The following is a 25774-nucleotide window of genomic DNA, read 5'->3' as shown; positions in this document are numbered from 1 at the left end:
AACTTATGATAAATTAGCTTCAACTAGTTTCTTAGAAAATTGCCCAAGAAATGACTACAGAAAATTAAATACCAAGACTTCAAAGAGGCGAACACACAGACTTCAAATTCCGACCTCAGAGAATAATCCTCCCTTTCTCATGCTTTGGAGAGATGTGAGTAAAGAAATCGTACTAGGGCATGGTAATGAACCATCTTTCAAATGACTTTTCTATCAATCTTCTTTTCAAAGGGTAATAAAGTGATGATTATTTCTAGGCAGTTTCTGGGAACTTATCATCTCATTTCAATTGTCACCAGTAAGAAGGACTGTACTCTGTATCACAACGGTGATAAGGGCAAGAACTGGTGGAAAATTCAATAGACAAGGTGTAGGTTGTTAAAAGCTATTTCCTGGAAAATTAAAACAGAGAGAGATCAAAAGAATTGTGTTGGGTCTTAAGGAATTGGTAATCATTCCCTTCTAGATTAAAAATGCAAATCTGATTTATTACCTAGTGAGTGAAATCCATGATCATTTGCAGGTTTTATTATTTCTTTCAATAAATAATGTCAAAAGCTCATAATGTGTCATGTTTAGTGCTAGATGCTGGTGACCATGGAGAAAGACAACAAACCATGACGGGGGCTTCTGTGTCATGACTTCTAGAACCTTAGTGATCCATCTCATCTCAAACAGTAACAAAGAACCACCAAGAAAATACAATTGTGTTTTAAACATTCGGTGAATGGTTGTTTAGGAAGTCTCAGTCACCTAGAACTTGTTTTGCAAAGCCACAGAAAATAGTAACAGGGTGAGGAACACCCAAAACTATATCTGATCTCATTCCCCCAGAGCACTCAGAGGCTTTAGGATGTCATGGGCAGAAGTCACTCCAGGAACACACAGCCTCGCTGAAAGGAAAACATGTACATAGGGTACCTGCAGGAAGGATTCCTGGGAACCTGGCTGCCTCTCCAATCCCCTGATTCAGATCCCATCTGTGACATGGGCTTTGTGCTCATGCGAGAATTGGGCAGTTCATTTTTCTTCAGTGGTTCCTAAAACCAGCCCTAGCCAGGTCTTCTTGCTTTCCCCAATTCTCTTATACAAGTCAGACTTATACCCACTGTCAGAAGAAACATGGGACACATCACTGCCTCCAATATTCCCCCCAGGAGTCTTTTTGTTTTTGTTTTTTAGTAATAACCAGAAATCCCAACTTGGTACCAAAGGAAAAAAAACAAAACAAAACAAAAAAACCAGAAAGAAACATGACACGTAAAGCTTTTTAAGGGTGAAGAAATGCTCTGTTCATTGCATCCTCGTCACTCACACAGTACAGAGAAGGCACTTAGTAAATATCTGTTGAATAAAACTGACCGAATGAATGAATGAATATCCACCCTTCTGTGATCATGAATCGCTCAAAAGTCATGACTGTCACATCGGTATTTGCATGCAAGCAGTCCTACAGTGATCTTTGCCCAGCATTTCATCTTTTTAAGATATTATTCTGGTGATTTTTCTGAAAAAAAAAAAAAAGGAAGAGAAGGGAAGGGAAGGGAAGGGAAGGGAAGGGAAGGGAAGGGAAGGGAAGGGAAGGGAAAGGAAGGGAAAGGAAGGGAAAGGAAGGGAAAGGGAGGGAAGGGAAGAAAACGAGAGAGGAGGGGAGGGGAGGGGAGGGAAGGGAAGCGCATAACAGAAATTTGAAATCAAAATGCATTTGTTTTCAAGTTCCATTCCAGATAACAAATATTTGACCAATCAATTAATGCCTGCCTCTTTCCACAGTTGAACACAGCACTGAGGTACTCGTAGATCCCTTACTGATTTTCAGAATAGGGTAAAGCAGGTAAGCTCTGAAAAAAGCGTGAACATTTTATCCCCATTGACAATCAAGAAACCACCCAATCTCCTGCCCACCGCCACTCTCAAGACCAGAGTAAAATGGGTAGAAATTAGTCCTTCGCAAGCCACACAAGAATCGTGTGTTGTGTCTACAACCCTTGGCAACCTGAATGTGTAGCTCTCCAGCCCTGAATGCCTGGGCAACTTTTCCCCTGAAGCATAACCTAGAAATGCAGGCATGTCACTTAAAAAGCAAACCAGCTAATGTAAGGGCTAGAGATAAAGAGGAGTTGACATTTTCCAAACTCTCCATTCCCTCCTTGTGTAAAAAGCTCATGCTAGTTCTGAGGTGGGGTGACCCCGATCAGTACAACAGAGTGATGGCTGATCCCCCAAAGGTTCTGTGCAGTGCAGTGCCCTGGCAGCCTTCCTTTGAGCCTCTGAAACTGATACCACGTTCTCGGGCCGTACTTGAAATGTACACTATGGCCCTCTATAAGCCACCAGCACTCTGCACTGGGACGAAGCAAACACTTTTGAAATGCGTTTTCAGTCAGAAACATCATCTTTCCCCCGAGGACCTGACAGAGTAACTTAGCCCGTAATATTATATACGAAGCTTTGGAAAAGGGAGTCATGTTTTAGAGGTTGGCTTAGCCAACTCTAACTGACGGTACTCCTGAGCTTAAGGGAAGGGAAAATATTTCTTGGCAATTTCTACTTCTACATATCCCTGTTCCCCTTTAAAAAAAAAAAAAAAATGAAGAAGGATGCAGGAGCATTTGTTTTAGATTTCCCTTTTCCTTTCTTTCAGAGGAAACTGAAGTGTCCAGGCATCGTGTGATTCACTGACAAAACCTCAGCCCCATCTAGATTTCACCAGGATCCTAACTTTTTTAACCGGTGAGACTGCGCGGGAGTGTGCTCCAGTCTATGCAAATACACCCATTCCACCGTTTTCCTTGTGGTTGCTCTTTAAAGCCCTACGCTTCAGGAAAGGAGAGAGGAGAAGTCAAATGCCTTTTTAACGTGCGTGTCCCTACAGAAACACAACGTGTGGGTGAGGTAATGAATCGCGGTGGGGGCTAGAGTCGGCATACACAGTGAAGCGAGGAAATAAATTAAATTCATCTCCCTGGTCCTTCAGTGCCCACCGTCCTGCTCCAAGGGTTCTAAGCAACCGGCTAAAGCAATGAGGTATGAAGGAGCAGCATCCCCAGGGGCTCGTCCGAGTGTCTTCCTTCCCAACTACAGGAGGATGAACACGTGCAAAGCACTGCACACACAGGGCAGCATCCGGGGGAGCCCAGCCATCTACACCAATGAGGTCTTGAGGCAGGACAACACTTGAGGCTCGGAAGGCACGTCTCAAGGAGGGCCGCGGGGTAAGGCCGTCCTGACAGAGGCTCCGGTGTCATGGATGTTACTCCGGTCGGTCTTTGTTCCCACAGAGTCCACCGAAGGGAGGGCAAGTACTGGTGTCCTCTTGCCTCTCCTTGCCCTTTTTCACAGTCGTGTGAGGTCTTCTGGAGAATTCCCACCCCCTTCCCTCGCCGGAGGCCCCTCGGCTGGTTCTATTTTGGTATCCAGTCCAAAAGTGGAATTTAGCCTTCCAGGGGAATAGTCATTTCTTTTTAAATCTGCAAGGAAAGCAATTAAGACAGTTATAGGGGGACCCTCGAGAAGGTAGTGTTCACACGGATGAATTGAACTTCAGGTCTGGCCACGTGCTCAGAAAGGACCCTGCCTCCTCAGGTCACAGATACGTGAAACTCACCCTCCACCATGTCCAAACCACCACCCCTGCCCCCCGCCGTGTCCACGTGTCAGTCTAACTCCCCAGTGCTGTCGTAGGTTTGTGTTCACTGGGGCAAGTGAAGAAAGATTTGGTTGCTGGATTCAATATGCAGCACCCTAGAAGGCACGGCCTGGATGGAGTTAAGCGAGGCCAACCTGGAAACAGGGCATTTTCGCTGCTGAATGGTGTGTAGGACCAGGGAGCTCAGCCAAAAAGGTAGACTCGAGATTTCAGTGCTCAGTGTTCTACGACAAAGCTGTCTGTAGGTTTGATGCTGCCTGGGAAGGCTTCATCCAGTTACTGGATCCTATGCTCCTTAGAGCCTCCTTCTTCCATTTGAAAAAGAAATTATTGGGGCGCCTGGGTGGCTCAGTCGGTAAAGCATCCGACTTCGGCTCAGGTCATGATCTCACGGTGTGTGTTTGAGCCCCGCGTCGAGCTCTGTGCTGACAGCTCGGAGGAGCCTGGAGCCTGCTTCCGATTCTGGGTCTCCCTCTCTCTCTGCCCCTCCCCCACTCGTGCTCTGTCTCAAAAATAAACATTAAAAAAAAAAAAAAAAGAAAAGGAAATTATCAAAAGAAAGCACTGATAGGAGTGTAATCTCTAGGGAGAAGCTTATGGAGGAGGGTGGGCTTTTGGTGTTTATGTAGCATTTACTGCTGTATTGATTAAGATTAACCTTAAATATGTACTCCTTACTTTCCTTTTTAATGTTATATGGGGATTATCTGGACATAAAATGAATACGTATTTTAGTTTATTGATAACCAGCACTTATGGAACATATGCGTATATTACTTCGATCCTCACATCAATTTTATGAGCTATGTGCTATTATACTCAGTTTGTGGATGAGAAAATCAAGGCCCAAGGTCACATAGTTAGTAAAAAGCATTACTGGGATATGAGCTCAACCTATCTGGCTCTGAATTCTATGCTCTTACATACTATCTTAAATTACTTTTCCTTTAAAAAAAAAAAAAAAGTAAATCATAATCAAGGCCAAAGAAAAATCCACCTGTAATTCTATTTTCCTAACTAAGACTTTTTTATACTCATATTACCAAATGTCTGAATACATGAGGGTACTCCTTATTTCCACTGAAATGTGTTAACTAAGGTTTTGAAAGAAAACAAATATTAAGCCTAGAATTGGAAGAATTACTGAATGACTCAAAACCCACCATGGTGGGTTTAAAAAAAAAACAATCTCAACCTTAATCTTGCAGAAGAGCTAACTGGACTCAAGGACAGAAGCAGTGAGTTATGTCTCTGGTCTCCTGTTCTCTTAGCCGATCAGATGCAGTCCCTGTGTCTGCCAGAGAGAGGAGGCCACTGGGGAGCGTGGCCACCATGCCGTGAACTGATCTCTTTGCTCAAGTCTGCCGTGTGGCCGTGAGACAGAATCCCGAGCAGCTACAAGATGAGAGTGAGAGCCCCCCTCTCTGCTGTTCCAGTCTGATCTCTCCCCCAACCCAACCATCCATCACCCCTGGCTGCCAGGCTATTTCCCACTGGAACTAGAAGCCTGATCCCAATCCCAGTCTTCTGCCATGCCATGCCATGCCTACACAAGCTTCTCAACCTCCTACCTCTATCTCCAAAGAGATTACAAGTTGCCCTTCTTTGTTGTAAACTGACACCTACTCCACCCTAAGCTACGACGGATGATGATGATCTTTTACCAATTTCCAATTCAGGGCATGCTCACTTATTCTAAGGCAGGAAGGACCACTCTGCTTAAAATATGTGAGATGCCAGTCTAAGGACAAGTTTGGTATGACCTAAGGAAAAGAGGGAACACGCTGAGACAGACATGAAGCATCCCTTCTGAGATCAAAGAAAAGAATTTGACAGAGTAGGACTGCCAGTCTGGAGGACACAGACCTCCTGCTGCTTGCTTTTCTGTTAAGAATATTTTTCTATGGAGACTATGTCAGTTTTGGACAAAGTGTGCCATATTATCAAATCAAATTTTTAAAAATACACATTGCAATATATGTTTAATGTGGCCGGTTTTTGTAGTGAAAAGCACTATTTTAATTGACAGCTGTTGTTTCCCTAGATACTCCACGGTCCCGAGCGTCCAATGGGTAAATAAGGATTGAAATCCTGTGGACACCACACGGGACTCAAAGAGGGAGGGGTCGGGGGAGACCTGCCTCAGTTCAATTTTACCCCAATTAAGTTGGTAAACCTTTCCCCTTGGAGAGACTGTGACAAGTATTGGGCCCAATGTTGTTTTATCACATTTTGGCAGAACCTGAAGTAAATCCCTGTCCTTTTAATCCCTTCAGAGACTTGAAAAATTTGCAGTCAGAAAGTCAGGACTCGACTGTGAATGAGATAAAAATGTGATTGAGATTTTCGACTCCATCCCAGGTTACAAAGGATGTTGTTCTAGGAGAGATTTACTAAGAGAGAAATAGAATTGTTCGGAGCGTACCCGGGAGTTTGAGCTTCCGGCAGCAGGAGTTGCAACGATGTTTTGCAATGAAGTTTCTAATTGCATCTTCCCCTAAATTGGCTGGTCCAAACACCATTCCTCTTGATCTAGAGGAAATATCAGAATATCAATGAGATCACAGTGAAGGAAAAGGGCTCAGCTAGGATTCTCTGAGATACCGAACAGTATCCCGTAGTAACCCAGTAAACTTGAAGGAGCCAACAAAGAATAGAGCACTTTGGGGAAAGCAACAATGTTAGGTTTGCGAATTTAAAATTCAAATGCACTTAAATCTTTGTACCCAACTCCAAGACCTACTGTGAAACTCATTTCAACGCTAATCTGATAGAAGAAGAGTGAATTTTCTATGTACCGCATTAAAACAAAATACAGTGAGACCCTTTTTTAATGCCTATGGGGTGAGAGTGAGTGACATTTGTGACCAAATGTTCTACTCAAATACTCGAAAGGTGAGGTACAAAGTAAAATAAACGTACTATGGGAACACACCTTCTGAAAAGATCCAAAGACATTGTTTCAAACCCAAATCCTTTTCTGAAAATAGTTGGTATCCTCAAAAATAAGTGCCTGACAAGACCCTACTTCCAGCACTCACGGCACTTCGGACAGATGGATTTTATCTTGCAAACTGCTATAGCTGGGCTCTTTGCGGGAAGACAAGACTACGGGCGGCATTGACTTTGTGGAAGTGAACTATGTACCCTAATTGTAGGTGACAAAATTACAGACAGAACCAGCGTAGATGAGGCACCTTCTGAGTACTCCATAAAGCAGATCCCTGGCAGATTCCAGCCTCAAAGTTTGTCCATGATAAGGTCACAGACAACGATTTCTTTAGGCGGATGCTCTGCACACCGTGAAACAGAGTACACCAGGAGCACATCCAAAGCAACTTTAGGGAAGCTGACACTTTAATGACATGCAGAGTGGAAACGGCACATTTTAAAATCTGAACTCAATTACCACTCTTAAATGCCACGTCTTAAGGAAAAAAGAAAAGCAAACTATCACAAAAGGAAACAATAAACTCCGCTTCTAAGGAATGTGGTTTTTCAAAAAGGGACGTGGTGTAAAAAAACTTTTTTTCCATCTGAGTATTGAAACATTTATCTCAATTTCCACTTCCTTTTGGCAGAACAACAGTAGCTGCTCTGAAGATGTGCCAAGCTCAGAATGAGGGTTGATGTCAGTTTGATCTCAGATTGCCTCGTTGCTCTGAGGCTGGGAGGTGGAGGAAATCTCTTGGGAAGACAACGTGAACAGACACCCAGGATTAACTTTCCTGGTCACTCGATCGCCCTCACAAAGTGCAGCTCTGGTGGTATTTACCCGGCTGCGTAAGCTACCTCTAGTTAACTATTCCTCTTTTTCAGTACATCTGGTGAAATCAAATGTGGGAGAAAAAAAAAAAGAAAAAGTAGAATCGCTCGATATTTTGTACCAAATCTCTTACGATGCCAATAGAGTGAAAAATGAAAGTGTTATTTCAGTCATTCCTCGTATATTCTGTCAAGCGGGACCCTGTTGGGAATACTTCATTCTTGGATTCCTTACTGCCATTCCTTTCCTCCCAGTAAAGCAGAACGCACCCCCGCCCACTTAGGGATGTCACATTGATTCTCAGATAAAAGCTTTAAGCTAAACAATTTCCCTCGATGAGCTTTGTGAAAGTTAATGCAAAAGAATCAAAGTTACTCTAAAATGCCTGTATGAGGGGTCTGGCCACTCCCTGTACAGAGGAGAGGGGAAGGGGGTCGTAGAAACATTCACATGCATCTATTGCATGTACGATCCTACCGCATGCCGACAGCCTTGAGGTCTTGGCAAAGTTTAAAAACAGCAACAACAACAACAACAACAAGCTGTGTTCCAGATCTTTCACAGCCCAGCAAAAGCAAGTGGTAGTTTGGTTCCACAAGTGAGAGAATGCCAATTAGCACCATGTACACACAGATTTAGTAAAGAACATCTAATGACCACCGTCATCATTTCGGACTTGCCAAATGCCCCAAGCCATCAAGGCAGTGAGTGGAAAACAATCCCTAACTGCCAATGACTGAGGCAGCCTCCAGAGAGGCTTGGTGACCCCCAGGAAGCACACCAAGTGGCCAGACAGGCTTCGGGGGAGAAGCCCCCTGACGGTGCCCTCACGTGCACAAGTCTGGCGAGAGAGCAGAGATGAGAGGCACTATAGATTAGAGTAGAAGCCGTACCACAAAAAATCTTCTCCTTTGGTAGAGGGTTTTTCCCTTTCATTGGCCCCTCATCCTCGTAGGCAAGTTAAGCGTCTTCACCAGGCTTTAGCTTTCTCATTTGGGAACGGGAAGGAGGACGCCTACTTCCAAGGTTGTTGTGAAGGGCAAAGCAAGCGTCACGTGAAGGCACTTGCTTCAACAGGCACTTCTCAAACTTCCAGTTACCCCAAATCGCCTGCAGATCTTGTCAAAGTTCAGACTCTGATTCAGTACCTCTAGGGAGGGTCGTGAGGGTTTGCATGTCTGACCACCTCCCAGGTGCTGCTGTCACTGGTCTGTGGCAGGTTGGTCACACAAGGCTCTCAAAAACGTGTGCCTCGTTGAACCAATTACACGCGACCTGCCACCACTGGGAGAAAATAGTTATCTTCACCAGAAAAACCCACTGTGCCCAGAATGAAGTAACCCCACCAAACCAGGCAGGCTACAGTGACACCATCCGATCAGTTTCCAAAGTTCCTACCTTCAAGTCATAAACAATAGAGTCTGCCGTAAGACAAGAGGTCCCTACCCTTGGTTGCCCAGCAGAATCACATAGGTGACTTCTCAAAAAATACAAACATCAGGACTCCATCCCCATAAATTTTGATTTGATACTCATTCTGAGAAGCTTTTTTTTTTTTTTTTTTTTTTTTTAGTTTCCTAGGTGACCTTAATAGAAACCGAGACCCCCTGGCCTACAGAATGCAATTAAATACTCAACTGTCAAGTGGGATAATATAAGCTTCTTAAATTCTAGAAGCTGGAAATATTCAGGTCACTTTAAATGACATACATATCAAGGTCAAAAATGTAATAGATGATGAAGTATACATAAACTTGGTTCATTCTTTATGCAAAAAGTTTTTCACTGCAAACTTATAAAGGAAGTACTATGTATAGTACAAGGTCCGTACTCTAAACCCTTGGGCACATGGTGCTATGGAAGAAATAATATCCTAAAATAATATCTGCTAAAATAAAAAATAATAAAGCCTTTATCTGTACCCTAAAGGTTACAATATGCATTCTATGCTCAAATATCATAGGAACTGTATGCATAGGAGCATTATGGATGACCTTTATCTTCTCTAACTCACCTAGTCCAAAGAAATAGCTAAAACACTTTTAGATGAACCTCTTGGCATAGATGCCTACACATGAGAATATATTTAGAGTAAATAGTTGAGGGGGAAAAAATAGCGCATTAAAGCAACGAATGTTTACAATATGAGTGTTATGGGAGAGAGGTAAAAATTTCAGGTGTTATTGTATGAAGACTGACCGCATAGATCATTTCATATCTATTTTCTACAACCCAGGGGCCAAGTACAGACACTTAGGACAACTGAGAGGTCAAGCTATCATATGCTAGCAGTTCTCAAAGTGTCGTCTCCAGGCCAGTAGCATCAGAACCGTCTGGAAACTTGTTACCTTATTTGACCTCACCCCAAACCCACTGAATCACAACCAGCTCTCCTGGTGATTGATTGTGAGGGAAGCTCATGTTTGGGAAGCACTGTTGTCGGCCATTTTGATCAGTCCTTAACCATTTTGATCAAAGTCCCTTTGATCACCTTTAACAGAAGAATAAAACCTCAGACCCTCCGCTGCCAAACTTTCCCCAAAGCCTACTTCCGGGATCAAATGCCCATGGGAATTCAAAGGACAGGCAGATGACTCATTCTTCTGTGGAATTTAAACTGCATCCCTGAATTTAGTCAGACAGTCTGATGCTTCATATTTAGGCCCTGTTTTCTTGGCCTCTTGTAGATTTGCTGTGACTGAATAGCACACTCGATGCCTTTCAATTTATAGGCATGTGATCGAAGACGTGAGATGCAGTGACTCCAATGAGAAGACAACAACGAAATCTTTGCTTCTCCTATGACACTAACTGTTTTCGTGTCAAAGCCTATAGAAGTTGAACCTACCCATATTTCTCTTTTGTTTGGGCCACCAGAAAACTCAGAGTTAAATTTGCATTGGTTACGGCATTGGTCTTTATATTTTCCATTTATGTGTATTAACTCCAAATTTCATCTTATTTCCATATGTTCTTTTTGTTCCCATTTCCTAAGTTCTGCATTAAAAACAAATCTTATGGTATTAGACAGAGGTAGATATAGATAGATATATATCCAATACAGATATCCAGCTTCTATGAAAACATAAGCTGCCTCAAAATCTTTCTAGGAGCTAGGCAAGAAATATAAATGTTTAAAAATTATTTTGATAAAACCATGTACAACGTGTTAAGTGCGATTTTCAAAATGAGAACATCATAAATTAACTTACTGTTTGTCTTCAGGTTTTATAACAGATGGATCAGTCAAATTTTCCCCAACACCTCCAAAGAAAAAAGAAAATGCATTTAGCAAATGGGGATTTCACTTCCTCAGAAACTCAAGAAAACAATAACCAGAATCTTAATTTCTTTCTTTAAACTTGCATTCACCCTGTAGTAAGTTCGACATTATGTGAATTAAATGTACCATAAAAACTGTCCAGGTGGGCTTGAAAATTTTAGTAAATTCACTGTCTCCCGCAACACCCTCTGTTATGCTATTATAAACTTTGAGGCCACAAATGAATGTCTCGGCGATGTATTCACAGTTACTGACGGTGGTATCCATCACTCATTTACCATTTGTCTATACTAGACATTCTAATTATATTTTCTCTAATTCTCAGCTACCATAAAGGGAAAGCATGAGCATCCTCACAGCCTCATTTTGCCAATAAATACATTGATGTTCGAAGACGATGAAGCAATTTGTCAGAGTCTGCACAGTTCACGAGTGATGATGACAGGATTCGAATTGAGCTAAAGCCTGTGTCCCTCACATGAGGCCACGGTCTCTGTAGGTGGAGTCCGTCAGTGCTCGGCAGGGCACCAGGTGCTGTGTGGTTCTGCAGATACAACCACTGCACCATCAAAGGCACCCATTAAATGCTATATACGCAGCATTTATATCCAGGAGAATATACATGCTCCCAAATTCTTGATCTGGATGCTGGTTACACATATGTCTCGGTTGTGAAAATTCCTTGAAAGATATGCTTATGTCGTGTGCACTTTTCTGAAATGGTTTTCTTCAGTAAAATTTACTTTTTAATTACTTTTTAAAAAATTGACACCAAAGCATAAAAGGATAGCGTAAGTGTAATTCCGTGCTAACACTGATCAAAATGGCAATTGACACTCAGAGTGACTCTGTTACAAAATGGGTGAGGGGGTGCCTGGGTGGCTCAGATGGTTAAGTGTCCAACTTCGGCTCAGGTCGTGATCTCGTGGTTCGTGGGTTCAAGCCCCATGTCGGGATCTGTGCTGACAGCCCGGAGCCTGGAACCTGCTTCAGATTCTGTGCCTCCCTCTCTCTCTACCCCTCCCCCGCTCACACTCTGTCTCTCTCTCTCTCTCTCTCTCTCAAAATAATAAACTTAAAAAAAAATTTTTTTAAGTGTGAGGGAGATGTTTCTGATGGTAGTAATATCTGCCATGCTGGGTATGTTTTACCATATGTTAAATCTTTCACAAGAAAATGTAACCCTTATAGTTTATAGCTCTTTCCTCCAAGAAACTGACTTCCTTAGGAAAATAACCTGTTTTTGGAGTTTCCAAGCATTTTTGTGTCAGGACCCTCTTTGCCAGACTGGGGAAACAAAACGGATCCCCTTCTCAGAATAACGTTTTAAAATGCATAATTTAAATACATAAGATTGCAGAGGAAACCAATGATACTGAAATAGTCATCAAAATATGTTTAAATTATACTGCAATACATGTGCTTCTTTATTAACACATTAAATAACAGAATCTAGTGCAAGTCTATAACTACCGTAACATCAAGTAATACATAGTATAACAGTGTTTTGAGATATCTGCCAACATCATAAAGTGCTATGTTAATATCGGTAATTGCGATTGCAAACAGTCATGGGTACTCCTAATACCACTGTGGTTTGTGGTCTCCATTATAATCAAAGGAAATGATGAATTTCAGTTGTAGGTTAGTGAAAATAATAGTGTAATTTGTTGTCTCATCAAAGTTCACAGACCCTCTGAATTTTCTTTAAGAGCCTCTGGCTTAGAATCTCTTTGTACACTGGTTTTGTACAGGGAAAGTAACAGTAAGGCTGAAACTCAGGCTCAAGGGGAAGTGTGTAAAATGTGATTTGCTCGGTCTTTGTTCTTTTTAAAGAAAAAGTCACAGGAAGCTCTTTATACCTTTTCTTATTATAGATACAAGAACGAACAGCCTAGAGAGGCCCTGCTTTTCTAATGATGTAGTACATCAACAGAACAACAGACAGAAAGTGCGAATACCATCAACAGAGACTAAAGGCTACAGATCCTTTTCATGTTTAAGCTCAGACCTAACTTTAAGCCGGAAACTTTCTAGCAATGACGAAAGCTTTAGGCTGATGGCTGAGGAAACTGTAAATTTAAGCTGGGAATATGCAGAGTACTTAAAGAGGTCATGTAGATGGGAGAAAAGGAGGTTTATAGGGGAGAAAACGTCTTATCAAAATCACATCAGGAGTCAAAGGGATTGGGTCCCACTCATGGGCTCTGTTGTCTTCTAGTTATGTGACCTGAACACCTTCTCTAATCTCTCTGAATCTCAATGTTCTCATCTGAAAGTGTGCGGAATAATGGGCCTCATCTTATACACTTACTGAGGATTCAGTAAACTATTGTATACAAGCTGCTTAGCAAAGTGACCCAGAGAAAGCTAAAACATGCCAACTGCTATTTTTATTATCTTTTTTCTATCAAGAGCTCTTGTGAGGTAAAACTGTATTTTCTTACCACTGGTAAAATCATGTTCTGATGATCTCATTTACCTAATGAGTAAATCCCACAAGGAGAATGAGAGTGGAATTTCCACAAACCTTTACATCCCTAAATCCAGTCTGATGATTCAAAGTGTAACTACTAAATACATACTTTGGGGCCTTCCAATGGCAGAAGGAACGTTCTAGTGAGTGAGAAAATATGGAAGAAAACTAGCCATTTCAACGTCCAAAAATCCCAATCGCACGTGTTTACCGAACTTCAATAGGGTAAATGCCCATGTGCACGTAGTACGCAGCATGGCCTTGTGAGAAACCCAGACACGTACATTCTGATCCCAACCACGTTGGGATACATTGGTGAGCTTCTACATCTTGGAAATAAGTTACCTTCTTTGTAACAGCAGGATTCACTATGACAGTGTTAATGCAAATGCTTACTCTGGAAAGTGCTTTGCTGAATATAAAAACCTATACTTCCAAAGTTCTTTGAAAAATATAATGAGTTTTTAAAAAAAGAATGCTCTAGACCACTGTAATTTGAAGTATCATTGTTTTTCATTGCTATTGCTGGGGATTAAATGTTGGATTTTACATCTAATGATGATGAGGCAGGCCTTCATATGTAGGATTTTTAAATGGAAAGAAACTGGAAAACTACAATATAATTGCAAGTGATCAGAAATTGGTCAAGCCTTGGGCCACCTGGGTGGCTCAGTCGGCTGGCCGTCTGACTTTGGCTCAGGACATGATCTCACGGTTCATGAGTTTGAGCTCCACATTGGGCTCACTGCTATCAAACCTATCGGCACAGAGCCAGCTTCAGATCCTCTGTCTCCCTCTCTCTTTACCTCCTCTGCTTGCACTCTCCCAAAAATAAATAAATATTAGAAAGAAAGAAAGAAAGAAAGAAAGAAAGAAAGAAAGAAAGAAAGAAAGAAAAAGAAATTGGTCAAGCCTTTCCTTAGAGTTCAGCATCCAAGCCCAGTGTGGCAACTCCTGGGTTAGTGATTGGCACTCCTTTGGAAGAAAGTAGAAAAGAGAAGAGAAAAAGAAAAAGAAAAACTGCCAGAGTGTTCCTCATTCCTTCTTTCTCCCAAAGCAATAGGGAGCCACAGCAAGCTGATGACAATTCACTTCCATTTAAAAAAATGTTTTTATGTTTATTTATTTTTGAAACAGAGAAACAGAGCATGAGTGGGGAAGGGGCAGAGAGAGAGGGAGACACAGAACCCGAAGCAGACTCCAGGCTCTGAGCTGTCAGCTCGAGCCCACCAATCATGAGATCATGACCTGAGCCGAAGTCAGACACTTAACCAGCTGAGCCACCCAGACGCCCTGATTCGCTTCCATTTTAAAAACCCAAACAGAGGTTTGGAGTGCCTGGGTAGCTCAGTCAGTTAAGCTTCTGAATCTTGATTTTCGGCTCAGGTCATGATCTCACGGCTGGTGAGTCACTGGGCTCCATGCTAACAGCATAGAGCCTGCTTGGGATTCTCTGTCTCTGCACACACACTCATGCATACACTCTCTATCAAAAAAAAAAAAAACCAAACAAAAAAAAAAAACACATAAGTAAGAAATAAATAAATAAATAAATAAATAAATAAATATAAAGAGTCACACAAAGATTACTACTAACAACAATAAATGACATTACTGAGGACTCACTATGTGTCAAGAACTTGCCTCATTTCAGCTCCTTAACATAAGGGGTTAACAATGAGTTAAGTGCATAATATCATCTCTCCCACTACAAATGAGGAAAGTGGGACTCAAGGTGGCTGCCCCCTGGTCACACAGCTAATTCATGGTGAAGCCAGGAGTCAGACCCTAACACTGTCGACCTAGGGCTCTTTCTCCAAACTGCTGCCAGTAGGTCTCTCAATCTCTGCCCACTCTGAACCCATCTGAACAAGGTACCATCGTCTCTCCAAAGACTACAATACTAACCAATCAAATACGAAACTGAACCAAAAACCATTAAGGTATTCTAAGAATACATATATTCTCCCCATTTCTCCTTTCCAACTTGGTGTGGATTAAATATCGTAATGCATGAAGTCTTCACCCAAGTGCCTGACGGAAAATAAATACTTGGTAGATGTCTGCTGCTGGTGGTAGTACTGTAACTGCTTATAGTTACTATTATAGGACTCATATTCTTCCATAAATTCAGGCCTCCCCAACTGACCAAAACTCTCCAATAAGTATCTCAATTTCTTCATGCTTGTTCTATGATGTCCACTCTCCTCTTCTTTGAAGGTCAGTGTTTTGACATCGTTTATTTGGAGTGGCCTAGTTCTGCAATTCACATAATTGCCCAGTAAAAGAATAAAGTTAATTCCATTTCCCCCCCAAGACTATCAACGCAGCATTTGTTCTGTTTAATGTCACTTTGGATTACTTAGAGACATAAAAATCCCCAAACATAAACATCATTAAAGAAAAACCTATTCAAGTGGAATACAAAACACACTAAAGAGTCATCATTAATTCCTTAAAGTTTTTCTTTGGTTGTTTTTTTTTTTTTGTTGTTTGTTTGTTTTTGTTTTTTCTTTTTAAACAACTCCACCCAAAACTCAAAGCAGAGACACTCAAATACAGATGAAAACAATCAACCTCTCTCCAACATGAGCTACAAAAGCAGATGCCTTGGGCACCAGCATGCTGAGTTTACATGGATCACGTACTTGCTGGTTTAAAAGCTGAATCATGTTGACTGTTTTAACTTTTGTTTATATTGCTTCCTAAAATATTGTGTTTGAGGGTTAGAAATATAACTCAACTCTGCAAACAGTACAGATCTGAAAAGACAGCAGGACTTATGTGTACTTTAAAAAGTCTATACACATCCTTGAGCACATGGTACAAATTTCAATCAAAATGTATTGGATGTTGCTCACGATGCCCCAGGATTATTTATCTTGACTGTGCCCAGCCTCCAAGCCTGGCTTCCGGTGCAGAATCCCAGGATTGGAGAGGTGGGGAAGTCAGAGAGCACAAGGGATAAGCCCAATCTGTTTAAATGAACCATAACATGGTTATGTCCTCTGAAACTCGTAAAGAAACAAAAGACAGTACCATGAGAAGAAAAGAACATAGATGGTCAAAACAGCTTCAGTCTGCATCCTGGCTCCCTCTTTAGGAGCTGTGCAACTTTGCGCAAGTTATTTAAACTTTTTGGGCCTATCAGGTCATGATCTCACGGTTCGTGAGTTCAAGCCCCACGTCAGGCTCTGCGATGGCAGCACAGAGCCTGCTTGGGATTCTCTCTCCCTCTCTCTGCCCTTCCCCACTCAGGCTGTCTCTAACTCTCTCAAAATAAATAAGTAAAAACTTAACATTTATAAACCTCCTGGGCCTAAATTCCCCATAATATCTACCTTGAGGTGCTGCTTCTAGGATTAAGTCCGATAACTTCTATGAAATTTCCTGGACTAAATCCCCTATTTAAAACCAAAGCCCCAGTGAGTGAGCCCAAGGACTAAACTTTGACCTTAATACATATTTTGTTCTGTGTCTGCAAGGAAAGCCTGCTGGAAACACTCAGTTTTGTGCTGCAGGATTTTAAGTCACACGGGAGGTTGACAGTGGAGAGACTCGCTGATCAGAGGCTTCCATTAAATATGAGTGTACTGTGTCGCCCCTCTCAGACTGAGTTTGCATGTTCATGAACTGTCATATCAAGGTACACAGCAAAGAGAGCAAGGGAAACTATAAACTACTAAAGCATTGAGCTCAAAATCATGAAAAATGCCCCCAGAAATGACTTTCCTGTGTGTATGAACACGTGTCTAAGTGCTGTTATGAATGTTAAGTCCCAGCCATAAAGCCATAAAACTAGAAAATTTGGTATAAAATTCATTCCCCGTTGAGATCAAAGTTTCAGGCGTACTTAAATTTTAGGCAGCTAATCATCAGCCTATATTTTTCTCTGGAGCTAAATGGGAAGCAACATAGTAGGGGCTCATGATCACCACTGTCCAAAGTCTCTGAAATAAATGGTCCTACCTCCCTTCAAAGCCAGGTAGGGCAACTCAATACATTGTCCATCCTGGTTCTTGCAAGATTTCTTGGGACACCCGCCTGTTTTCTCACCCTGTGCACAGTCTCACAAATAATAAATACACTCGGAAAATTGATATCATCTTTCAGTGTTCAAATCAAGGGGAAGAAAGCATACACTATCAGGGAATGTCTCCACTGAAAGACCTTAACTGTGGCTTTGAGCAAAGAAAGAGCCAGGGTCAAATGTAGCTGACAACGACATGCAGAAAGGATCCCTGGTCAGTGGTTCCTGAACTGTGCCTCATGCTTGTTTTATCAAGTCCTCGGCGATCAATCACCTTGCAGATCTAAAACCAGCAGCTCTCCCCGGGTATACTCATAGGTCCAGTGAGAGAAGGCCAACAACAGCTCCTCCAACGTGTTGCTGGGGGCAATTTCATCACCATTGTTATTGTTGTACTTCCGGAACTCTCCCGTCATATACTTCTCAATGGTCAACCACTGGTTAGCCGAATGGCAGTAGATTAAGAAAACTTCCAGAAACCTGTGAGGGTGAAAAGGAGGCCAGTGAGTCCCCACAAGGCAGCAAAGGTGAAACTCACGTTACCAGACAGTCAGCAGCAGGGAAGATTATCTAACTCTCGCTCGAGGCAGCCTCAATGAACATGCCCTTGCCTTTCTGTGGCAGGGACAGAATGCAAAGATTGAGAGATTTTCCCATGCCGACCGACCTCCCTTCTCTTTGAGGAAACCTTCCAAATCCCTTATGAGTACTGGACTCAACTTTGTTTCCTGCCATGCTCTATAGAGTTCCTTAAAAACGAAACAATAAAACTTGACCATAATCCCCAGCACCGAATTATGATCCATCTCACTAATGCAAGCATCTTGAGACACTCAAGCAAAAGTAACAAGAGTTCATTCTCAAAAAGTTCCCTAATTTCTCTAAGGTATTAGGGGAAGAAACTGCTTAAAATAGAAAGGTTTTTCTTCCATAATGTTCCCGGACCTTAGTAACGACATCTAGGGTCTCCCTGTCTCATGTAACTGAGAAGTTAGTCATGGTCTCTGCCTGAACTTCTCTCTTCCACTCACATAACTTCAGTGTTTAAGCCAAGATATTCCTGGGACACCTAACTTTCTTGTTACCAGTCTCTGGGACTGTGGAAGGAATAACCCAAAAAGAAGATTGTGGAGAACTACCCTGTGGGTCTGGCATTTCTCATGACTAACAGGGCTCAGAAGAAATTGAGAGAAGTTCCTATTCAAAATGAAGGACTGGGGTGCCCTTATTCCCTATACTCACCTTGGCGTGTAGGGAATGGTTTGTGGTTTCACTTGGTTGAAAGTATAGATAAGCTTTTGAGCAGCTCTTTGTTGTTGAATTTCCTACAAAATTGGGAGCATTGACAAAAGTATTAGTTGGCTATCATATGCATGCTGATCAATGATCACAGAAACACTCAAGGCCTCCCCAGTGTGATTTTTAGCCTCATTCAGCTCCGACCGCACTCTATTCCAAAAGGAAAAGCTCTACAAAACAAAAATAATGAAATGCCACCACTTCCAGAACAGAACAGGCTATCCTCTGGGTTGAGGATAATGGTCTCCAATCAGGATGTAGCCAGAACGCCACTCTTTGACCTATCCAGCTGGGCTCTGGCTCTCGGACTTACCCTGAGGCAAAGATGAAGCACAGTACTCTCCTGGAAGATTCTGTGCCATGACTGCACAACCTCAGGTAGAAAGGACTTCACGATGAAAACCTGCCCTGGCCGGAGAACATCATCCTCGGACCAGGTGCTGACGACCCTCATGGCTTTGCGGAGCCCGCCGCCCATCTCCTCTCGGGACAGCACCTGGATCATTGCGGCTCTCCCTCGCTGGGACCAAGAAGACATGCTTTTCCCAAGATTCAAAGGGGAACTCTCCTCCAGCCTGTAGACAGTTACCTCTTCTCCTGCTACAAAAAGAAGTACAGGTGAGAAGTTCAATGGTAGCTCATGTCTGACAGGGACGGCGTCCCAAATAACAGCTCAGAATTCATTCCGTTTCCCAATGAACAGAAGAGAATGGGAATTTCACCTCTGCAGGAACAAGTACAGAACAGAAGCATGGATTTTGGCCACATTATTGTCTCATAAAGGGCAGGGGTAGAGAGAGGGAGGGAGGAGGAAGGGACAAAGCATCAGCTGATATATAAGAATTAAATTGTTCTTATTATAAACTATAACCAGACAAAATGAAAATCAAAGTAGCAGAGCTATGCTTCTTTTGTTAAATACAAATACGTCCAAAGAGATAGTTTAATCCTGTGTTTTCATTACCATCCCCTTTAAAGCCTTATTAGATTTTTCCCTAATTCCCCCTTCCATGACATTTTAATACTAAAAATACACTGTGTGTATGTACATGCACTGATACATGCATGTACTGTACGTGTGTGTGTGTGTATAATGACATGTACATACAATATATACATAGAAATATACATACTTATATACAGACATATACAGATATATACAGATATAGAGATAGAGATACCTGTGCTTTATACATAAAAAGAAGTTTCTGCTCCCTTAGGGGTGATATTACCCCTACTGAGAACTCATGGTTTAAACACAGCTAGAGTTAGCACCAAGGTCATATCCCAGAGCCTCCCCCTCCTTCCTTTATGCCCTTAGACAAGTTCCTGAAAGCCTCACTTTCCTCAGCAGTAAAATGAAGGTGAAAATAATGCTCACCTCACTGGGTGGCTGTAAAAATTAAATATGTTAACTTCACTAACGTGAACTAGAACCTCAGATACCAACTCAAGCCCACTTAATAGATTTTAGACACAAAATGCTCTTTATAACTGCTAGATAACTTCCACTTTTAATGGAACCTAATACAGTGTTCCTGTATTAGGAGTCTTAGACTCCACCTAATACAGTGTTTAAAGCTTCATAACAGAAGGAACGTATTCTAGACACAGTTTCTGCCCAACCTGTGTTTGATTTTCTCCTTATACCTCTGCTTTAAATGCCCATTTTGTTTTGTTTTGTTTCTAACACGATACTGATTTACCAAGAAAGGAATCTATTTACTCACTCTTGCATTGAATTGCTTACCAAAAAAACGTGTCTAGGTAATTCTTATTCAATACTCAATAAATAATTCGAATACTTATTGTTGGTACCCAGATAAATGCCACTGACGGTCTCTTTAGACTTCTAAATACTTAAATACTTAGAGGATTTAGAGCAGAGCTCCTAAGTTGCAGAACTAGCCATGGAGTCATGAGGAAGGAGAAGGCTTTTGCGTCCCTGATCAGAAGCCACCTGATCTGTCCCCATATGAAGAGAACTAAGATCTAGGACAGAGTTGTTACATTGTCAGCTGGCTGGACAGCAAGACTCGTGGTAGTCTTGGCTTAATGCGAGCTTGTTTTTCCTTACTACTTCACCCTTTAAAAGTGGCATTTACTCTCTGAGCTAAGAGCAATTAGTTTACATGAAACAAAACAAACAAAAAAACAATACACAAAGCATTTCCCTTCAGATGCCTGTTAGTTTTTACCGTATTGACATTTATCTCTTTCTTCTGTGTTTATTACACATGGTTGGACGGTTCTTTTCTCTCCTACTTCCAGCCTTACATCAGTGAATGCCAGGTGCAACATTATTGCTTTTTTCCCAACTGCTGTTCATTATCGGTCCCATCCCTACAGCATTAGATTTTGACCCTAGATGCTGGCTAGGCAGTTAACAAGAATTTCCACTTTAGGAAATTCGTCTCACTAAACCGCAACCACTAGCAAAGCAAAATCTTCAGCTAAAACGATGCAAAGTGGTTTCTGCTTCTCAGATGTTATGCCTCTGCCCTGGCACGGCCTCAAGAAGGTAGAAATGGCACTCACCAAACAGTTGGATTGGTGTAAATGGTATAGTCTGAGAAAGCCTCATTAAATTATTCCTTTCAATGGCTGCAAACAAAAAGAGATTTACTATTTTAAGTATGCGTCAGTGGATTGAATGCACAGCAAGCCTCCCCCACATCAATCTACTCATACAACACAGAAAATGTTCATTTCAAAGACCCCTCACTTTTGCTTTCATCAAAAATATTATCCACAACCCAGTTTTAAAAAGAAACTATGCCTTCAACAGGAAGTATACCCCAGTCTTACGAACTATATGAGATTACATAACATCGTCCGAGGTAGGGCTGTCACTTCCACTCTCCCGAACATCACATCAGAGACTAATCCATACATATGTGGAACTTTCCTTTAGAGAGCATTCTGTGGTCTTCCTTCTCTGGTCGGTCTTTTCCAGAGCAAATCTAATGCACAGTGGACTGTGGGGACATCTACTGTTGACTTTGCACAGTTCACCTTCTTTTCCCAGAGAGAACCGAAGACCAGTTTTAATTAGAAGCAAGTGATCTGCATTTTCCTGTTAAGAGCCGTATCCTAACAGATCAGAGTCAATATGAGTTCCAGTATTCTTCACCAGACTTTCTAGAGTTGACAGCTGGAGTCAAAATATTGGATTATTACTGCTGAGCTGAAAGACCCAGTTATAAGAGCCTAGAATGTGGAGTCTGGAATCCACTGAAACACTATTCACTACGGAGGAGAATTTAGGAAAAGGCAGTCTATTAGTGGACCTTGAACACATGACCTTGATATGATAGTAACGGTAACTGTCACACCAATAAACTCTCACTCATGTGCTGAGCTGTGTAAAAAAGACCGTGTAAAAGGCTTGGCTGTGTATCATCTCATCCAATGCTGACAGCAATGACACGCAGAAGACCAATCAATGGCACAAGTCCAGTTGGTTGTTACATCGCTTTGCATTTCAAAGTGTTTCCCTCTTAATTCTTACTAGCCCTTTGGCAGATTGTTCCTCAGGAAGGGCAAGTACAATTACTCCCACTCTGAAAGAAAGACAACTGAAGCACTGTGAAGCAATGTTGCTTATGAGAGTCAAGACCCTTGACATCTTGTTTAATGACATCCTTGTAAGGTGTCTTTGTTGAACTTACTCAGTGGGGTTGGCATTCATTCGGTGGTTATGTTCACTTGAGAGCCAGGGAGGGTATAAAATCCTCCTTCAAAGAGCTAGTTTTAGGCCCCATCCAAAATATGGAGATCTCTGGCTTCGGACTTGTAAGGACTTTTTAAATCTCAAGGTCACCCTTCTCCTTCACCATTTGGAACTTGCAAATACAGACAAAAAATGCTTTTTAATTCCATATTCTCTTAAATCCTAACAATTTGTTTTCCCAAGTAAATGGCAAGATAAGAAATCTGAATGCTCTTCTCATGAGAGTGAATAACATCTTGTTGGGAGTCGTATCAATACTTCAAAATTCATCAATACTCCTGTTCACAAGTGCAGAATCACAGACTTTTAGCTCAGTTGACATGTCTAGGTGCATGTGTCCTACCTGAATAATGATGGTGAGGCTCTTGAGGGCTTTTTAAGGAGGCTGAGATTTCTGAAATTGTAGAGAAGATTGGCATTTTAATTACGTGGCTGGTGATAAATACATGCTTATGAATATATTGCCTTCAGAGTTATTATTGAACAGGTTAATCACAATGGCTTCTCAGTCTTTGAGAAAGATTGCCTAATATCCTTTAACCACGTTATTGGGCATGGTATCCTGACAGCTTCCAATCATCAATGTAATATCTCCAAACATGTTTATATAGGGAATTGGAGAAAGACAGGTAATATTAGCCTCAAAGATGTATTTCCTCTGAACCAATTACACCTCTGGGTTGTGGAAGACACTCGGCTGCCCATCACACTTCATGACATCCCCAGAGCACAATTCTCTGAGCTCCCACCAAGACGCAGTGCCCATATAAAGACATTATTAATACCAAGTTATTAGCAGTCCACTTCACTGACCTAAAATGACAACAAACTGATGAAAACAAATTAAGAGGCATACACCAGAAACAAAGAAGTGGGTGGGGAACATGATGCCAAGGGACTTCTTTGTTGGGAACACCTCCCGCAAGTTTAACTGGTTCCCTTCTACCTTCTCAAGTCCTAAATTACAAGGCTCTAGAGAAATCCTTTGCAACAGTTTTGCCATTTCATAAAATTAAAATTAAAGTGGAGAACTTTAGTCTCACGGTGGCAACTTCTTTATACCTAGTAGAGTAAGCAGCATAATGAGCCCAATTTCACAGATCTCTCTGGCTTCTTGTTGCTGGATAAGGAAAGGAACAAAAATCCCTTCCTCTGGGGGTGCTTGGTAAAAAGTAACATCAGCAAAGAAAAGACTTTCTTTCTTTCTCAGTTCACTCAATAATAAAAATTAAAAAGTGTTCAGCTGCCACTATAGGTCATGCTGGGCAAGACAGATGTGAATAAGTTATGGCTTCTGCCCTTGAAAAAAGAAACTGTGAAATACTGAGAGCAAAAGACATGTAAACTATGGTCACAGCACGGTTGGCTAAGTAATGTAATAGAGGTGTATACAGAGACTTATGGAACCTTCATAGACAAGCAATGTGATACTCTTTTTTTTTTTTTGAGAGAGAGAGAGAGAGAGAGAGAGAGGGAATGCAAGTGGGGGCGAGGGGCAGAGGGAGAGAGAGAGCAAATCACGCTCAGCACGGAGCCTGATACGGGCTTGACCCCACAACCCTGAGACCATGACCTGAGCCAAAATCAGAAGTCAGACACTCAAGCGACTGAGCCACCCAGGAGCTCCTCGACGTGATATTCTTTTTTTGATTTAATTTTTAAATTTATTTTGAGAGGGAGAGAGCACACATGAGTGAGAGAGGGACAGAGAGAGAGAGAGAGAGAGAGAGAGAGAGAGAGAGAATCCCAAGCAGGCTCCACACTATCAGCACGGGGCCCTTTGCAGGGCTCGAACTCACAAACCATAAGGCAATGACCTGGGCTGAAACAAAGTCAGACACTTAACCGACTGAGCCACCCTGGCATGCCAATGTGATATTCTTCAAGAGTATGGACATCTGAATCTGAGAAAGCTGAGTTTCAGTTCCGGCTCCACCATTTAAGGAACTGTGGGAAGGAACTGTTCACATTCATTCAAAACATATTTATTCCACACCTACCAGGTGCTTGAGAGAGGAGCAGTAAAAACAAAACAAAACAAACAAAAAAAAAACACAAAAGAAAAAGAAAAAACAGGTAAAATCTCTGGCTACATTCTAGTAAAAGGAAAATAAATAAACAAGTAAATACATAGTGCATACAGTATTACATATATTCAAGCTACAGGGTTAGAAAGTGTGGGAGACAGGGAGGCTATTATTTTAAGGGTGGCAAAGGCAAGGCCTCTGTGATAAGGTAAAATGTGAGCAGAGATGTGAAGGAAGAGAGGGATAGTCATATGGCAAAACGAAAAATATTCCAGGTAGAGGCGACAGCAAGTGCAAATGCCCAAAGGCAGGACCATAGAGAGTGTGGCCAGAGTGGACTGTGCCGAGAGGAAACGGGTTTGGAGAGTGGGAGGAGGGGCAGCAGATCAGTAGGGCCTTGTAGAGCCTGTTTGGACTTCGAGTTTACAGAGTGTGATGAGATGCCATTGGAGCAGAAGAGTGACTTGATTAGAATCTCAGTTTAAAAGGGTTACTCTGGCTACACTCTGGAAATTGACCGTCAGAGAGCAATAGTTTGGAGGCCATCCTGTAACCCAGGATCAAGATGAAGAGTGGTACATGGGGGTAGCAAAGTGGTCAGATTCTTGATATATTTTGAGGGATGGGTTGGAAGCGGGGATGTGGGAAAACAGGAGTGAAATATGATGGCGAGACTTTGACCTCAGCAACTGGAAGGATGGAGTTGTCATTTCCAGAGATGAGTGGGGAAGAAGAGGGTGCATTTTGCCTGAGATGTCTTCTAGGCACTCAAGTGGAGGGGTGCGTAGGAAGGTGGTCATATTCTATGTGGCAGAAATGTTGACCTAAAGAATGAACTTGAGCCTGGAAATTTGGATGAGGGCCAGGCTGTCGAAAGCACGGAGAAGAACTAAGGAATTTGCAGCCAATCCTGTAGGTAACGGGAAGCCCCTGGAAGCTTCGACATAAGTGACGGTTCATCTTTCAGAAGGTAATTCCAGGGTGAACGCGGGAAAGTGCAAAGGGAGAGAAACCACCAGAAATGCTAACATGAAACAAAGGGCAAAACTTTTTTACTTAGGAAAATAAATGTTGGAGGCTGTAAGGCAGAAGCAGTGGGGTAGGGCAAAACAGACACCTTGTAAGGATGGGGGGCGGGAGGTGGGGGTAGTACGGAGTTAGAAAACGAAGTTGATGGCTAAGAGGAGTGGGCTGGGAAAGGCAGTATACATGAGTAAGAGGCCCAGTTTGGGCAAAGGAAGAGTGAGTGATGGGAAACGCCAGGCAACAAAGTAATACAATTAATAGCCCAGGAAGAACAGCCTCCAAGAAACTTTGAAAATGGACAAAATGGTCAACAGCAGATGCTACAAGTTCCGTGAAGACTAAAAAAAAAAAAAAAAAAAAAAAGGTTGTGTGATTTGGCATGTAGAACGCAGCTTCAGTAGAGTGGTGGGGACAGGCACTATGCAGAGCAAATGCTAATGCTTTCTCATTAATTTCGAGGTGGATAGAAGTGGCAGTTTGGAAGC

General features: G+C 42.0%; 1 protein-coding gene across 5 annotated transcripts in view; it reads right to left on the bottom strand.

Annotated features, from left to right (window-relative positions):
* Window positions 1-2610: 2610 nt before the first annotated feature.
* The window catches only part of TRPM6 (transient receptor potential cation channel subfamily M member 6), a 202895-nt gene continuing 179731 nt past the window's right edge, over window positions 2611-25774 (bottom strand). For all 5 annotated transcript variants that reach the window (XM_058695681.1, XM_058695682.1, XM_058695678.1 and 2 more), the window contains 8 exons: window positions 22580-22630; window positions 21042-21107; window positions 18817-19103; window positions 18447-18529; window positions 17479-17684; window positions 10628-10679; window positions 6075-6181; window positions 2611-3470 (listed from right to left, as the gene is read on the bottom strand). In XM_058695681.1, coding sequence (XP_058551664.1) covers window positions 3337-3470; window positions 6075-6181; window positions 10628-10679; window positions 17479-17684; window positions 18447-18529; window positions 18817-19103; window positions 21042-21107; window positions 22580-22630 — 986 coding nt within the window. In that variant the 3' untranslated portion in view covers window positions 2611-3336. The remainder of the gene's footprint in view (window positions 3471-6074; window positions 6182-10627; window positions 10680-17478; window positions 17685-18446; window positions 18530-18816; window positions 19104-21041; window positions 21108-22579; window positions 22631-25774) is intronic.

The sequence above is a fragment of the Neofelis nebulosa genome, chromosome 12 (assembly GCF_028018385.1).
Source record: "Neofelis nebulosa isolate mNeoNeb1 chromosome 12, mNeoNeb1.pri, whole genome shotgun sequence".
Lineage (NCBI taxonomy): Eukaryota > Metazoa > Chordata > Mammalia > Carnivora > Felidae > Neofelis > Neofelis nebulosa.
The sequence above is the reverse complement of the archived record's forward strand: the minus strand, read 5'-3'. Positions and strand labels throughout refer to the sequence as shown.